Source organism: Leucoraja erinacea, chromosome 2, assembly GCF_028641065.1.
Source record: "Leucoraja erinacea ecotype New England chromosome 2, Leri_hhj_1, whole genome shotgun sequence".
In the NCBI taxonomy this organism is placed as follows: Eukaryota; Metazoa; Chordata; class Chondrichthyes; order Rajiformes; family Rajidae; genus Leucoraja; species Leucoraja erinaceus.
Window position 1 is genome coordinate 10536526 of NC_073378.1, and position 17763 is coordinate 10554288.

The 17763-nt window shown below is 46.3% G+C and overlaps 1 protein-coding gene across 1 annotated transcript; it reads left to right on the plus strand.

Annotated features, from left to right (window-relative positions):
- Nucleotides 1-1579: 1579 nt before the first annotated feature.
- Nucleotides 1580-14786, plus strand: vstm2a (V-set and transmembrane domain containing 2A). Its single transcript, XM_055651550.1, has 5 exons — nt 1580-2764; nt 3794-3963; nt 8594-8644; nt 10023-10386; nt 13525-14786. Exons 1-5 carry the CDS (start codon nt 2683-2685, stop codon nt 13602-13604), a joined length of 747 nt encoding a protein of 248 aa, XP_055507525.1. The 5' UTR covers nt 1580-2682; the 3' UTR covers nt 13605-14786.
- The last annotated feature ends 2977 nt before the right edge of the window (nt 14787-17763 follow it).

A 17763-nucleotide genomic window follows, 5' to 3' on the forward strand; every position in this document is an offset into this window, starting at 1 on the left:
GATGATGGGCAAGTGGGTCTCCAGATCTGTCAATTACTCTGTTGCAGGGTGAAGAGGAATTGTGTTCCACCTGCCAATTATTTTTTCCCCCAGAGGGAAACATCACAACATTGCTGATTATCTTATTTTTAATTTGTTGAGGGGTTGAGGGAGGGTGGGGGAGGGGTGGATCCATTATAAATTTGATGAAAATGTGACTAATATCAGACTATAGCCAAACAGAATCAATTAAAACCTTGAAAAAATATTAATTAACATGCTATGGGCATCGTAGAGAATGGTGACTTTTCACCAAAGGAAATGGTGATAAATTGAATGTTCCGAGTGTGTTAGTTGGCAGTGTTAAAATCAACAGTCTTCTCTTCATGTGCAGTCCCTCGGGATCGAGCACAATTGAGTTCATTTTTGGTTTTGTCAATTCGGGGTTGCCATTTCAAGTCAATGAGATCTTTGCAAAGAATTCCACAGATATATAGCAATTTCTTAAACGCAGTGTGTGACAGGTGGTGCTGTAAACCATACACAGGTTGTGCAACGTGATACTTCGTGAATGGCACAGAGAAAATGCTGAAACGTGTTGGAAGTAACTCTAACCTGCTAATCAACACATAAAAGTGCTGGCGTCACTCAGTGGGTCAGGCAGCATCTGTGGAGCGAATGGACACTTTGGCCTGGAAAACTAAATGTCAGGCTAAATGTCAGACTAGATGGTATATGCTGATCTGTTGATAACGGGAATGATATGGGCAGGTCATATGCTGAGAGAATGCAGCAGCTGGGCTTGTACACTCTGGAGTTTAGAAGGATGAGAGAGAATCTCATTGAATCATATAAGATTATTAAGGGTTTGCACACGCTAGAGGCAGGAAACATGTTCCCGATGTTGGGGGAGTCCAGAACCAGGTGCCACAGTTTAAGAATAAGGAGAAAGCCATTTAGAACGAAGACGAGGAAACACTTTTTCTCACAGAGAGTGGTGAGTCTGTGGAGAGTGCTGAGCGGCGAGTCTGCCTCAGAGGGCGGTGGAGGCAGGTTCTCTGGATGCTTTCAAGAGAGAGCTAGATAGGGCTCTTAAAAATAGCGGAGTCAGGGGATATGGGGAGAAGGCCGGAACGGGATACTGATTGTGGATGATCAGCCATAATCACATTGAATGGCAGTGCTGGCTCGAAGGGCTGAATGGCCTATCCCCGCACCTATTGTCTATGTATCTATGTACATCTCTGGGTAAAAAGGATGGGTGATGTTTCGGGTCGGAGCCCATCTTCAGACTCTTCTATCTACCAAAGGATGCCTCAGGTTACACAATTTACAAAAGCAATCTGTTGCTGTTGGTTCTCAATACTCCAAAAGTGACTTTCTGGAGTACGCCTAGATGCTGCTTCCTGGCGACAAATTATAACGTTAACTTTAAAAAAAAAACATGACTATAAAATACCATCTCCCTTTTCTAACCGTATTTAATGTATGCGATTGTGATATTTGATGAACAGAGGTCTGTCTGGCACAAGAAATGTAGACCATCTCAGAGCAGAAAATGTCAGATTACGTGAGGTTGATCCTGTTGTTGCTGTAGCTATTAGGGTGTGTTCCTCGTTTATATGTGGCTCTCCGCTTCCTTCTGTGGTATTTTCTTCAATATATCTCCGGCTATCTGGGTGTGCAGAACACAGAACTCGAGCCAAAGCAGATAGTATCTACGTGCTAGATTATTTAATATTCCTGTCAAATTATAGCGACATAATGAACAAGGGCTCTTATGAGTGATAATCGATGGATTAGAAAGCCACTGTATTCACTGGCCACTGCCCATTTATTCAGTTCATTTCACTCTCGCCCACAGCGGGTGGTAAATGAAGCCTTAACTTCACAAAATGGAAGTGGATGAAAAATGAAATTGTTAATCACGAGCCCGCTAGGCGCGGAGTTATTTAGGGCAGATGCTTTAGAAGTTGTAGTGCAAAAACACACGAGGCATGGACCGCATTCAACCCCCGGCCAGCCCCAGTGCAAAACCGTACGCTCTTGCGGCGATATCCAGCGGCAAAAGCTGCATTAGTTGCAATGCAGCGAGGGGAAAGTACTTCGAAAGCAAAGCAGTTATGCACTGTGCGCCTGAATTGGATTGCGACCATTTGTTAATAGCACGTGTGTCGTGATGCAAATTATGGCTCCCGTTCAGTCCGCCTTGTGCTCCAAAGTGGGTGAATGTTGTTGAGTATAACGCAGACTGCACGGTTCTAACCATTCGGAGCGGGGTCCGCTAGCGCCTGCAAGTTGCAGTCAGTGTGCAAGGTTGATTGGTCTGATGGGCGGATATTTCCTGGGGCTGCTTACAGAATGTGATGAGGGTGAAGACGCAGTGGGGAGAAGTGACTGACGCACTGGAGACAGGTATCCGACAACAAGCAGCAGCTCTGGCATTATCCTCCACCAGCGTCTCTCACTCTGGAGCTGGGCTTTGGGTTAACCAGCCGCAATATTGCTCACCTCCTGAAACACTGATCGCTCATAAACGCGCGCACACGCACACACGCACACACACTCACTCACTCACTCACACACACACGGAGTCAGACAGACCAAAAGCGGAATGCACCAACTATCGCAGTGGCTGCCGAGAAGAAATACTGGTTCGCCCGTGTAAATCGCCAGGACTGCAAGATTCTTCGCTGCTGATGTATGTTTGGGATGATGGGGACCTATTCTCTTTCTCTGGGTTGCCTTTTTGTCATCTGCGCTCAATTGGGGATCTCTTCCCAAGGTAAGTCTGCGACTGCAAAATGAAATTTCAGTGCTCCAGCGATTGGAATTAAAACTAGAGAGGCGCGAACGGAAAGTAGCACGGGAAGGACTATTGGCGATTGAAATATACTTGGTTAAAGTGTGGATTTCAGATAGATCAGAAAAATGCCTAAATGCCTTGAGGGGTTAGGGGACGGAGGGTACTGCGAGGTAGAGGATGGAGACGGCTGGGTAGTTATTGAGATTGAGATAGAGCGAATAGTCTGTTTGGTAACGGTCTGGCAGCAGATACGTGAACCATCATTAAGCTCCTGTCTCGCTCGCTCCTGTCTGCCCCAGAAGCTTGAGGTTAAACGACAATCAGCGTTTTTGCATAATATAATATTGCTGCAAAATGAATAAGGCGTTGTTAGGGTGCGTCTGGTTTTTGAGTGTTTAAAACGACGGCGGACTGCGGGGGGAAAGGGAAGGGTCGGAGGCAGAGCGGGAGAGGGGTTAAATGTGAAACTGGAGAAGGGAGAAACGGATCGGGTGGAGAAGGAAGAGTTTGGATGCTGGAGTGTAGAGGACGAAACAGCCAGAGTAACGGGGACAGTGAACGAGGGTTAAATAGAAAGTAAAAAAAAAGATCTAGGGAATAAAATAACGAGCCACTCGAGAAAAGATCGAGAGAGCAAATAAATAATTTCCCGTCGGTTACAAGTTCCCGTGTAAGAAGGATGCATTATCTTAAGGTGCCGAATCGCATTGATATGCATTGAGAGCCGTGCATTTTTTAATGCATTCTTATGAATCTTTATTATTAATAATGCATGCACCGTGGAATCGGATGCAGAATGCGGACTGGGTTTAATAACTGGATCAACACAGGGTCTTAAAAAAAAAACAACCGCGAGTCCAGCTGTTGCGCACCAGAGCGTTCCGTGTGGGAGAGAGAATAGAATCAGGGAGCTTTCTATGTTGATAAGTGTTTCCAGTAAATGTTTGGAGCGAAGAGGCGCGATTCAGCCCGCATTCGGGTGAACATCTGAACGCTTGTTGATTTCAGCGCAATTCACTGAATTCCCGGGAAGTGTAACCGCGAGAGAAGGAGACAACGTGGAAATGGCCTGTGCTTTCAGAGGCAGCGGCTCCCCGTCCTACTATCTGGAGATCCAATGGTGGTTCATCCGAACTCCTTTGCAAGATGAATACAGCCCAGAAGATAGCAAAATCCAGGTACCGACAGCTCAAAGGATTCACAGAGCGATCGATTCCACCCGTTGCCATAATCCCTGCTTTCACACACACACACACACACACACACACACACACACACACACACACACACACACACTGTCACCCGCATCTTCGCCCACATACATAGTTCTTTAGCACATTCACGCAAATGCTTCTTTACATACTCCCAATTAGTGCACGACCACTTTATTTACTTATTCTCCCAAACTAGCGCACATCCTCACACGTAATCGTTTCCCTGACACACTCTCACGTACTTTGATTCGCAAATACCCTGGTGGTTGCTTTCCCATATTCACACATACAAACTCGCGCACCTCTCTCTCTCCCTCTCTCCCTCTCCCTCTCTCTCCCTCTCTCTCTCTCTCTCTCCCTCTCTCTCTCTCTCTCTCTCTCTCTCCCCCCCCTCTCACACCACACACACAAACACACCGTCCACACACCCACCCCACCCCCACGCCCCCACCCCCCCCCCCCCCACACACACACACACACACACACACACACACACACACACATTAACTCCGGCTCACAATTACACGTGAACACCCTATCACAACAATCACTCACATCATCGGGTATACTCTCACTCCTATATCCTGTCTCGTCCACATTTATATGTCAAACTTTATTCACAACGGCACATTTTCTTACAAAGGCACCCTTACAATCGCCTCACCCACAAACACGTACCATCACTGGCCCTGATACATCTAGATGTGTCATCAAACACTCTCAAATACTCCCAATATCCTCTCAATTAAACGCTTTACAGTATCCCTCCCACACTCACCCCCACACCATCCTTTGTAACACCCACAAACACATTTCCTCACACAGCTTCAGTTATTCTTACGCATGTAGCTCACACTGCAGCACACACCATCACACAACACCCCCACACTGCCATGGCCTTGCACATATACATATACACACACACACACACATCCTCAAAACCGCTTGAGCATTGCATTCTAAACATTCATACTTCTTCACACACTTACCTTCCACCCCTCCACACTAGATCTCACACATATTCACAGGATTATGCATATTCACACAGGCTCACACACTTCATAATACACCGCTCACTAATACTGCTCTAATACAAGCTCACATATCTCACCAATTTGTGCTCTCATCCATTCACTCACACAGAGGTACATATACGCCACATATATTCACATTCAAATACCACATCCTTACATTTTCTCATATCCGCACGCTCACATCAACTGACATTCACCATAATCACTGTCACATCCCCATATTCAGTCACATTCCCTCATATACACTCACACTCCTGCAAAGTTGCCCCCTCATGTACACACTCCCTTATATTCACTAGCATTCCCACATTCTCACTAGCACTCCCCCATACACCCACACACCCTCAGTTAATGTAATTCCCTCATACATTCTAGCACCCCAACCCCGTAAACCCATAACCCGTTCCGGCAACAGCAAGCATAAACTATACTGGAAACTGGCATGACAGATGCAGCTCGCCCCCTGTCGGTGGTGGAAGGCGCCACACATGACTGAACGGAATGGTGAAATCCTGCTGCCCAATGCACTCAACAGTGTGGGAGGAACTACGTCTAAGTAAAGTCTCATGCACATTTACATTCCCTTGTACTCACCAATACCCCCTCATACACTTGCACACCGTCATAATCACTCGCTCACACCCATACTCACTAACAGTCCCTTGACTCACTCACACTCACACTTACTGACACTCCCATGTACACACTGACCCCCACACACACAAGTGTGCACTGTCATGCATCATCACAGCATTTCGCATTGAGGCTCCATTGCAATCTCCCATACACACTCACATACCCCTTCACACATGTATCCTAATCAAACCCCCTCAGACACACCTTATACAATCATGTTCTCACTCATTCACTCTCATATATCCATACACACTCTCACTCAGAATCCTCACCTTTCTCAGTATTTCTACACACTTCCTGAAACATGCACTCACACTCATTCACACTCTCCCATGAATCCTCACTCTCTCACCCACCCTCACATGTGAAAATGAAATGATTCAATTAATTGTCATTGTCAGTGTACAGTACAGAGACAACGAAATGCATTTTTAGCATCTCCCTTGAAAGGGAGACACAGGGCGTCGCGGTGTGCCCGCGCCTGCCGCCGTAATTACATTCCATTACACACAGGCAAAGGTGGGTGAAGTGTCTTGCCCAAGGACACAACGACAGTATGCACTCCAAGCGGGATTTGAACCGGCTACCTTCCGGTCGCCAGCCGAACTCTTAGCCCATTGTGCCATCTGTCGCCAGTCATCACATGCCCTCACTCTGCTATCTACACGTGCGCACTCTCGCATATGGCCTTGCACACTTCCACCCTCAGTTACCCTTTACCCATCCTCTTTTCAAACACATTCAAACTCTCTCATAGTTGTGGAGAGCATCACTCCTCTGTGCACACTCACACACCCCTACACACACTCACTCTCTTTCACATTCCATTGCTCACTCTTACACCCTGACACAATGTCCCACACATTGTCACACATTGTCATTGTCCCACACAGCTGTACACAACCTCACAGAACTAAAGTCCCTCACACCTATATAGAACAGGCTGCCAGAGGGGGGAGTTGAGGCTGAGACTATCTCATCATTTAAGAAACAGTTAATCAGGTACATGGATAGGACAGGTTTGGAAGGATATGGATATTGCAGGCAAGTGGGACTAATATAGGTGGGTCATTGATGGCCAGTGTGGGCATGTTGGGCCGAATGGCCTGTTAAAAACACTGTATCACTCTATGACTCTGTGACTCCACACCTTACACTCCCTCCCTCACTCACACACTTCCTCATAACTCCTCACACTTACACTCCAGCACACACCCACACATCACACATCATCGCACTCACTCTCCCCCACAAGCCCTTGTACCCTCTCACATACTCCCTCACCCATCCTCACACTCACTCTCCCTGACACAGCCACATGTTCTCACTTGCACACTCTCCCTCACACTCGTATCCTTCACACACTCTCACATACATTCTCACACACCCTCTCCCCCACACACTTGCTCATATGTCCTTACACTCACACACCCACGCTTCACACTCACACTCACACTCCCTCCTCTTTACACGCCCGTCGAAACCCCCCCCCCACACACACACACACACACACACACACACACACACACACACTCTCTCTAACACAATACCCTCACACTCTCCCTCGCTCGCCTTCACAGAGAGTCGTAGTCATAGAGTGATGCAGTGTGGAGTATCTACTCTCACGGTATCTCACAGACCCTCATCCAACCCTCCCGCATTCTCACGCAACATCATATTTGCTCACACCCTTTCCAATGATCCTCACGTACTTCACTATGAGGGTACTGTGTGAGGGTACACCGCCCGTCCTGCTTATCTGCACGTTTTTGCTTTGTTCTCCAATCTGTACTATTTCAGTGTGTTACTCGCCCATCGCTTCGCGAAACTGACCTATTTATTTTAATCTTGCGCAGCGATTCCGCGGAGTTAGCCGTATTTAGAGCGCATTTATATACTCAGCGGCGTCTCCTTGCCGCCACCGTTCGGTGCAGATCAAATACTCTGTGGTAACACGGGCTCAACAGGGCTAGGCAAAGATCATGCAAAAAACATGGTTGGGTGTAGATCACGACTCGCTGGTTGCTTGATGTTTTTCCATGCGAGTCTTTCAATGATGAATGTGACAAAGAATGGTACTTAGACTAGACATTTACAGGGTATGCGCGCGTTATCCTGTTTCTTACGACCACAATGTTCTAGGATACTCTCATTCATTGGGAATAAAGTGGGACCCGTGTTCTTAATTGGGCACTTCTTTCCAAATGGGAATTCTGATCAGATTCACCAACCTAATCTGGATGGTACAGATCGGTGCATCTGTCGCTGGAACAAGAAAATCTCGGCGGGTTTAATGAAAGGGGCACTGCGATAGCACAGGGGTGGGAAGCGCGCCAGGGAAAGGCGAGGTAAACCAGAGAGATAAAGGGAACTGCGGGAAACTCTGGGCGAGGGCACTTGCCAGTAATCGAGGATAATCCAGCCCATGATTCGTCTGAATTGCAGCCGATTTAAGGGCTCAGGGCACACGTTGCAAGTCCAGTGTATCTATCGCTCAAACTCTTAGCAAAAGGCTGCGGTGACTGCGTACTCCGCTCGCAACTCGTAGCTCGTAGATCGTGAAGCAGGCGCAATATTTGCGAAAAGTTCGATGTTTACAGCCCCGGTGGTCCACCGGGAAATAGCTCTAAATAATTATACATAGAAACGACCTGTGCATTTCGTCCGAGTATGTCAGCCGCCGTATACGGAACTGTACGGTGTATACTGCCCCCGAGTGCATGTGAGTTATATCATTGTGCTCAGATGAAACAAACGAAGGTAGTATTAAAACAGAATAGCATTTCATTCAAAGGCTGTATGTGGCGCAGTGCCTCAAGTAAAAACAGGTCCATTAAAAATCTATCCTCGATAGACATTTATAACATGATCTGGGCGATGTCTGTATCTCATTTCGCGTTCCAACCGTTTTGTCTTTTTTACAGTTGGACAATTTGCCACAAAGTGAAATGATCAACGATGAGACAAAAATAAGCGTGAGTAAAAAACAAAACAACCGAGGAAGGGGAGGGCGGGGAGGGTCTTGTTCCAGTGAAATAGGCGTGCAAATCTCGGGAAGGCGTGGCAGTGAGCATTGGGTGTGATCACAGTTTAGACACAATCAGTTTCCGAGGGTGCAGTCAGTTCCGTGCGCTAATGGTGGGACAAGACGTGGTCAGTTTCTCAGACGTGTTTAGATCAAGCAGCCAGGATACAAAACGATGCCTTCCAGGGAAAACATGGATCGATACAGGGAAGATTTACTTCCAGTCTGCAAAACTAATTACACCAGTGACGCAGTCCGTGGCTGTTTTGTGAGTGATTCGTTCTCCAGCGGCAAAGTCAGGGAAATCTGTTTTTTTTTTAATGAATACGATTACATTTAGTAAGTGGCGTTACATTAAATTCCATTAATCCCCGAGCAATTAGAACAATTAATGTTGTCTTCAGATTACAGTCTCAGTCACAGATGGAAAAAATCATTGTCGCGTTGTGTAATAAAGCATAAATGGAGAGATGTTAAAATCCCATTGTTATGGCACATCTGGCCGGCGGTGCAGTGTCCTTGAGTCCTTCCCTCTGAATCCAAGGATATCCATTCGCAGAAGGAACCCCAAACTCAGGTTGCTACTAATTTAAAACACATTAAGCAAAGGGACATGTTGGTTTTCGTGGGCAAGTTGGGCCGAAGCGCCCGCTGCGACGCTCTATGACTGTCCATTGCTGCCCGGATGGAGTACTGACTCTAGCGCTGATCTAACCCATGTCATCTGGCAGCAAGACTGATGCAAGTAGCTCACGTATTTGAACCCTGCACATTGGCCATTAACAATCTCCAGTGCCAATGTTGCCATCGTTGCTCTGGCAGCAGCCTCGATGGCTCTCAACCCATCTCTACACTTCCATCTCTTGGATAACATGCAGCCGATCAACTCGTGCCGTTTACACGTTGGATGATTGCAGGATGGGGTGATTTGCTCTTCCATTCTGGGTGCATTGGCAAAGCCTAGATCATTTGTGATGGGCTTCTCCACAACTCAACATCTTTTTGGGGGAGGGGATGTTTGGGGTGTGGAGAGGGTAGCAGGTGCCATTCTCAGGAGAGGCTTGCATTTTGAAGACATCTCACATCTTCATGATGCCCCTTGGTCTGCAGGGGAACTGAAGCCGGGTGGCAGTGTCGATGCAAGTTGTGGCTTGGACGGTGATGGTATTAATTGTCTATTTATCTGGTAGGCACAAAATGCAGGAGTTTATAACTCAGCGGGACAGGCAGCACCTCTGGAGAGAAAGAATGGGTGGCGTTTCGGGTCAAGACCCTTCTTCAGGCCTATCTACTTATCTGGTGTGCATTTCCTGTCCCCTCTTTTGTAGACAGTGAAAGTGATGGGCAGTGACATCTCCCACAAACTGCAGATCTCCAAAGTACGGAAGGACGACGAAGGGCTGTACGAGTGCCGGGTGACCGACGCCAACAACGGAGAGATACACGAGTACAAGGCTCGGGGGCGTCTCTACGTCAACACCAGTTACGCCCGGGCTTTGCAAGCGCTTGAACCTCCGCCGCTGTCCCTGCATGACGGCAAGGGCTTGAGAAGCCCCTCAGCGGCCGCGGGACTTCCCAGCGAGCGCCCGGGCCGACGCTCCTCGGGCAGCAGAGGAACGAGCGAGGGGCAGGCTGAAACCACCCCCAGGCCGGCAGCCACAATCCTCAGGCAGAGCGCCACAACCACATCAGGTAGGCAGGCAGCAAGGCACAGCCTTCAGCAGTAGTGGAGCCATCGGGTAGCACTAGCACACTTCACTGCCTTCTATCCACGCTTATGTAAATAAATTATATTGCTTGCACATGAGAGGAATGCATTGGGTAGACTCTTATCCAGGGTAGCGGAATCAACAACCAGAGGACATAACCTTGGGGTGAGGGGGGGGGGGGGGGGGTCACAACGATTTAATGGGATCCTGCGGGGTAACTGTTTTACACAAAGGGTGGTGGGAGTATACAGGAGGTAGTTTAGGTGGGTCCAATAACAATGTTTAAGAAATATTTCGATTGGTACATGGACATTACATTTTTAGAGGGATATGGGCCAAATGCAAGCAGGTGGGACTAGTATAGATGGGACATATGGCTCGACCTGGGCGTTGGGCCGATGGGCTTGTTTCTACGCGGTGTGATTCTATGACTACACACATGCCTATATCCAAATGATCCAGTTGAGTCGTGTATCTGCGGCAACAATCTTAATTCATATGGAGCCCTTTGACAGATCACTGAGGGCAGCAAAGTGCAACGGAATCATTCAGCTTTGTTGTACTCTGGTTAGCCTGCATTTGGAGTATTGTCAGCAATTGTGGTCATCCATTACCAGAAGGATATGATGGCTTTGGAGAGGGTGCGGAGGAGGATTACTGCAATGCTTCCTGGATTAGAGGGTATTAGCTATAAAGAGTGGTTTAACGAGCATGGTTTGTTTGCTTTGGAGCGTCGAGGCTGAGGAGATACCAAATAGAAATATATCAAAATTATGAGAGGCATGGTTAGGGTAGACGGTCTGAATCATTTTCCAGGATGGAAATATTAGATAGATGGCATAGCTTTAAGGAGAGAGAGGCGGGGTTAAAGGAGATGTGGGGGCATGTATTTTTACACAGAGAGTGGTGCATGCACAGAACTTGCTGCCAGAAATGGTGGTGGTGGCCGATAAAATATGAACATTTAAGAGACTGTTAGACTGCTGGGATGCAGAGAATAGGGGGGTATGAACAGGTGCGAACAGGTGAGCTTAGTTTACCCTGGTATCGTGTCCAGCACGATGGGGGGGCCGAAGGGCCTTTTCCTGTACTGTCCATTGTTCAGTGTAATTACCAAATATCTCTCTAGATGTGAACCATTGTTTGCCAATGCTTCAGTTAAATTTGTGCTTGGCAATATAATCAGGGAGCCCTTGTTTCGAATGACCCATCATTGCACACGTTTTGTTTACTGCCATTAAAGTAATAGGAGGGAAATATATGTTTACCAGCATATCATTATAACTTGGGTTGAGGCTCGAGTTTATCTTTGTACCGGGGTACAGTGAACAGGGCTGGTTTGCATGGGGTCAGATAATATTGTACATACATACAATCCATTCCCGGAACATATGATAACAAAATGATCACAATGAATGGCGGTGCTGGCTCGAAGGGCCGAATGGCCTCCTCCTGCACCTATTTTCTGTGTTTAGTTATGTGATGGTTAACATATACACACAGTGATATTACCGACGTGAAACCCACGAAAGGCACAGAAAATATTTACTGGAACGGCGAGGGGATTCCGGTGGAAAGCTAGACAGGAGAAGTCGAGATTATGCTCCTGAGAGAAAGGGTTGGGAATAGATTTAAAAGAGTTTAGAACCTCATCATAGATTTAGACGAGGAGAAGCTGATTCCATTAATGGGTGATTTGAGGAACAGCGGTACAGAGGTTTAAGTCATGGAAGGGTGGTGGGTGGAGTATTCGATTGAATTTTGTTTTGCCGAGAATCGGTATGGTTTAGAATTTGCTGCCTGCAGAGGTGTCAGGGAAATAGGGCTTTCGGGTGGGAATGGAGAAAGAGAGCAAGGCGAATGAGACTGGATGGAATGTTCTTCAAACAGACCGCGTGGAATTGATGGGCTGAAAGACCCCCTCATTCTGTGTCATGGTTTATTCATAATGGATATGCAATATGCATATAATCCTTTAAATATACTTGCATATCAATAATTCTGCTGACAGTCAACTGCAATGCCATCAGTGGCCAGAGGAGTCAAGCGTGTGCAGGGTAATACGGAGACCTTCCATGTTTCACTAATGAAATCTATTTGTCAGTGGATGCCGTTATGTTGGGATTATTGAAAGTATATTGTAAACAGAATAAAGAACCACCCAGCCCAGCTGGCACTTGGACTGGGTCATGCGTTCTGCAGTGATAGGGGGGAGGGGGCAATTTTTCAACAATGGGTCGCTGCGGAATAAAGTAGGTGAACATTGTAGGTAGCATCCCATATTCTCCGATGCAAAACGCTATTCCTTCCGCGCTATTCCTTAACCGTTTTGTGTATGTGGACCTCATATTTCGTGCAGGGATGCACCACCTCCAGTCTTTGTGGAATAGATTAGAGCGACTAGTGTACACATAATACAGATCAGCCAGAATGTTTAGATCCCACTGCAGTTATGTGTAATGTCATTAGAGTAAATCCGGTGCGTGGAAAGTATTGGGTGCATAGCTGTGACTAATCAAAACCCTGATAAATAGGGCGGTCGCCCTAGGGCAAGGTATAACGTGGGTTGATATTAAAAAAAGAAAGAAAATAACACAAAATGTTGTAGTAACTCCGCGGGTTGGTCAGCATCTATTGAGGGCGTGGATAGGTGTCATTTCGGGTCGGGGCTCGTAAGACTGATTGTGGGAGTGGGAGAGTGGTGGGGGGAGAAAGCTAAGGGAGAGAGGCAGGGCAAAACGTGGTAGGCGATAAGTAGACACAGGCGAAGGGGGGGGGGGGGGGGAGGGGGGGGGGCAGATAGGCAGATGGTTGTCTTTTAATACAAATAATCCGGTTATTGATCCCACCACACCGTTCTTTTTTTTGCTCTCTTATTTCACTAAATTGAAGATGCCTCTGAGAATCCTGGTCCATATATGTTGCTGCTTTCTCGCTGTAAGAGGTGTTAGACTGCGTGCTGTGCTATTATTTGGAACGCGTGGCGATGCAAGTGATGGGCTATTTCAGATAATGTCAACGTTAATTTGAAATGCATGTCATAGAAAAAAAAACCCGTTTCTAAGCAGTATCGGGAAACACAATCTTCCAGGATGAGCGAATATTTTAACTTATTTCACAGGGACGACGATCGTAGCGGCAAGCGATGGACTGGGCGTCCTGCTTCTATTTTGTGGCTTAGTGAAGGATGCTTTGCTATAGTCTTGGTGATGATGACTTTTCCACGATCACTTTCTCCTAAAGCAAAGAGCGATTGGATGGCAAAAATCCAAGGATTGGACTGCACAGTCGACTTCAAACCCTTCTGCACCCAAATGCACTGTCATTCTCTTGAAACGAGAGCCACACACCCCTCCTCCCCACCCCTCCCTCCCTCCCCCTAGAGAGGAGAAAGGCAGAGAGAAAAAAAAAAGTACCATTTGGCGGCATTGCTCAGGAGATTTACTGCAAATGGATTTGAGAAACGGTCACGGACAAACACTTGGGGCCATCCGTGGGGCGAGATTCCAAGCGCAGTGGAGCGCACTCCGACGCAATTGTGTGCACCAGTCCTGGAAACCACCGGTGCGACTAAATATGCCGACTTCTGCTTCGTGCGACACGCCTCGACGTGCGTGCAAGAGTTTAACTGCACCATCTCCACCCCAATGGTATCCCTTTCGACTTTTGAAGGTTTTAAGAAGTCTTAAATCCATCCGAAGTTTCTCTGTAAAAAAAAATCGTGCAGGATTCCCATGGCAATGGGGACATCTTCTGGACACATGCGACACGTGCGCCCACCCATCTGGATGTTTCATTGTTTTTTTCCCCTCCCCTGTACTAGTTTGATAATAACAATCGGCCGGAATCTCCAGTGTGTGCAGAAGCGACCTTTAACACAGATAATGTTGCTGCTTCTCAGTGTTGGCTGTCGTTATTACCTTTCCCCACAGAGGGTCCAACGACCCCCTCTGCCACTTGGATGCAGTATGTAACACCAGTACTACTTTATTTTTTTCAAATCTAATTTTAATAATGCCACATTGTGTGACCCGTTCCTTTTTTCATTTCTGTTAACGTGAATTAGTCAAGGCTACGGACAATCCGAAATGCAAGTTGTGTATCTAAAACAGTTTTCGTACGATCTGTGAGTGAACGACACAAGCAGAGGCTTATGGTATATTGTGATGTTTTATTTTTTAAGAAAGAAAAATAATTGAGAATTATCGTACGACTCGCGTTGACGTTGACTGGGTTATGTTTAATTTCTCTGTAATAAAATTTCATTCTCGTGTAACCCGCCCTCGTCTAATCCCAACACGGTGAAAAATGACAGCAGAGGTGTCAACTGGATATATTATGTAGAGACTAAATAACTTGGAATTAAAAAACAAAATCAAGGACAATGTTCTATTATTTTTTTTTCATTTCATTCGTCTGTGTTTCCATTCGCTATTAAAGAGGAACCCTGGTGGGTTTAAACATTAAAGATTAAATGTGCAAATTGTATGGCCCCCCAAATCACCATGTTAATTTCATCATCTCATCGTCTTTTTCAATGCGGAAGAGGTGGCAATGAAGTTAAAAATCCACATCAGTTTTGCTGTAAGTAATTTATTTGTTTGTCAACCGTCAAGAACATTGTCAATGCATCTCGCCATCCTCTCAACGTGAGCGGAGGCTGCATACTGAAGGTGAGGGTTGCCTCTTTATTTTAATTACTGGAGTGCGTAACGGTGCATGTCAGTCGATACCATTTCAAATAAAGATATTCTTCGAATCGAAGCATCAGGTTGTCTTCTGCCTTGCATGGAACTGAACATCCAGATAGACAGTGGACCGGGTGCTGAGCGAGTGCCGCACTGCCAGCAGTGTCGCCCCGAGGATGAGACTTCCGCAACGCCCCCTTTCTCAAGGAAGTGGCATTCAAGGAGCAACTTCAATGGTCCTTTACTGCACAGTGAACATTTTTCTGCACAGATCACGCATGCAAAAGTCGCCATGTGATGGTGCCATTTACAAAACGTCCAAAGTCTGTACCACATGCTGATTGTACTGGAGTGGCTCCTGATCCAGGTAAGCCCCAGACCTCCTCTGCCGCCCTCGACCGGCTCAGCCAGCTAACCGATATCCCTCACCTTGCCTGACCACTTTTGTGTCTCAGGCGTGCCTCATGCAGCCTCAAAAGAATAGCATGGTGGTCAAAGGCAATGTTCCTAAACCAACATCACGAAAAACAAATGACCTTAATAAAGCATTGATGCTTGATGGCTCTTACTGGGCACGTTAGATGCAACCTCCCCAATATAACAACCACTAGTATCCATCAAATTGGCCTCCGTCTACAACACAGGTTAGGACTGAAAGGCCTTCTATCCATGGAAGTTTACTTTAGTTTCGAGATACAGGACGGAATTAAGATCTTCTGCCCACCGAGTCCACAACAACCATCTAACCTCGCAAACTAACACTATCCAACACACACGAGGGACAATATTTGCAATATTACCAAACTAATGAAAGAATGTGAGTTATATGAGTGCAGGCAGGTGGGACTAAGGGAAAATAATTGGTCGGCATGGACTTGTAGGGCCAAGATGGCCTGTTTCCGTGCTGTAATTGTTATATGGTTATAATGGGTCAACTGGGCTTGGATTTGCTGATATTTAAGATGAGGGGATCTTATAGAAACATATAAAATTCTTAGAGGATTGGACAGGATAGATGCAGGGAAAATGTTCCTGATGTTGGGGGAGTCCAGAACCAGGAGTCTGTTTAAGAATAAGGGGTAGGCTATTTAGGACTGAGATGAGGAAAAACGTTTTCACCCAGGAAGTTGTGAATCTGGGGAATTCTTTGCCACAGAAGGCAGTGGAGGCCAATTCACTGGATGTATTCAAGAGAGATTTGGATATAGATCTCGGGCTAATGGAATTAATGGATTATGGGGTGAAAGCAGGAACAAGGTACCAATTCTGAATTATCAGCCATGATCATATTGAATGGTGGTGCTGGCTCGAAGGGCCGAATGGCCTACTGCTGCACCTATTTTCTCTGTTTCTATGTAATTAGCCTACCAATCTGTACCTTTGGAGTATGGGAGGAATCTGGAGCACCCAGTGAAAACCCACACAGATCACGGGGCAACATACAAACTCCATACACACAGCATCCGTAGATCAGGATCGAACCTGGATCTCTGGCAGTGTAGGGCAGCAACTCTACCGCTGCACCACTGTGCTGCCCTATAGTATTAATCCTAGTCTCGTAGCCCGATAGAACACATCATTATCAACATCATCGGTGAAAACATCAACGGGCACGGTGCCTTACAATGCTATGTACGACAGTGATCGCAACCTCTACTGAAGTGTGGATAGCAGTTGGCTCGCTAAGAGCTCATCCGCCCTTTGACAGGTCTTGTTTTTGGCCCTGCTGGGGTCGACAGCTCCCTTCTCACCTGGCAAACCAGGTGGGGAGACGGTTTAGTCACCGACCATTTGACCATGGAGCAGGTAGCACGGGATTACATGGTACCCGTGGCATTGGGGGACACACACAGAAGGATGTTATTCACCCCAACATGAGTGTGTTGGTTCTTTGATAAATTATCAAACATCTTTCCCCTTATTCTTTACCATTCAATTGTAACTGTGATTAAAGATATGATTGCCCAATGAGAAAATCAAATTAGCGCATTTGTTACATAAAGGGAAATAATAGATGGCCTTTCATCGTATGTTAATTGACCTGATGCTGAGATACATCCTAGTGGTACAGTTATCAGATGTTCTCAGAAAGCTTCATGAAACAGTACACCATTAATTAGTTTGATCTATGATGCGTGGCCTTGACTGATCAATTTAAGCAGATCAGTGAGTTTCCAGATGTGCTGAGGTCAAGATAGCCCACAGTCAGCTGTTTTCCAGAGGTTTAGAATTACGCCCAAAGCTGGAATTGGTTCAGTATCCCAAAACAGTGGGTTAACACACCAGGGTGACACAGGTTAACACACTAACAAATGAGACACCAGGACAATATACAAGTTCTGAATGAAACCCTAGCAGCAGAATTGATATTTCCAATCATCCAATTCTCTGCAGAAATAAAGTGGGTTACTGTACTCATATTTTCTGTCTTCCTCTAATGCTGAAGTTAAGGAGTTAGAATTAAAAGAGAATGAACTTCCCACCTATCACATGCGACCCCCTTGACCTGTCACCTCCAATCCAGTAGAAGGTCTTGAGTTTTGTTCAACACATTTTCAGTCAGTTGTACGTAGCATGGTTTCAGAAAATAATTGAGGCTCTTAGTGTTAATATTTTAAACATAAATAATGCATACTGATTAAACAAGTTCTCAATCAACATTTCTGATTGTG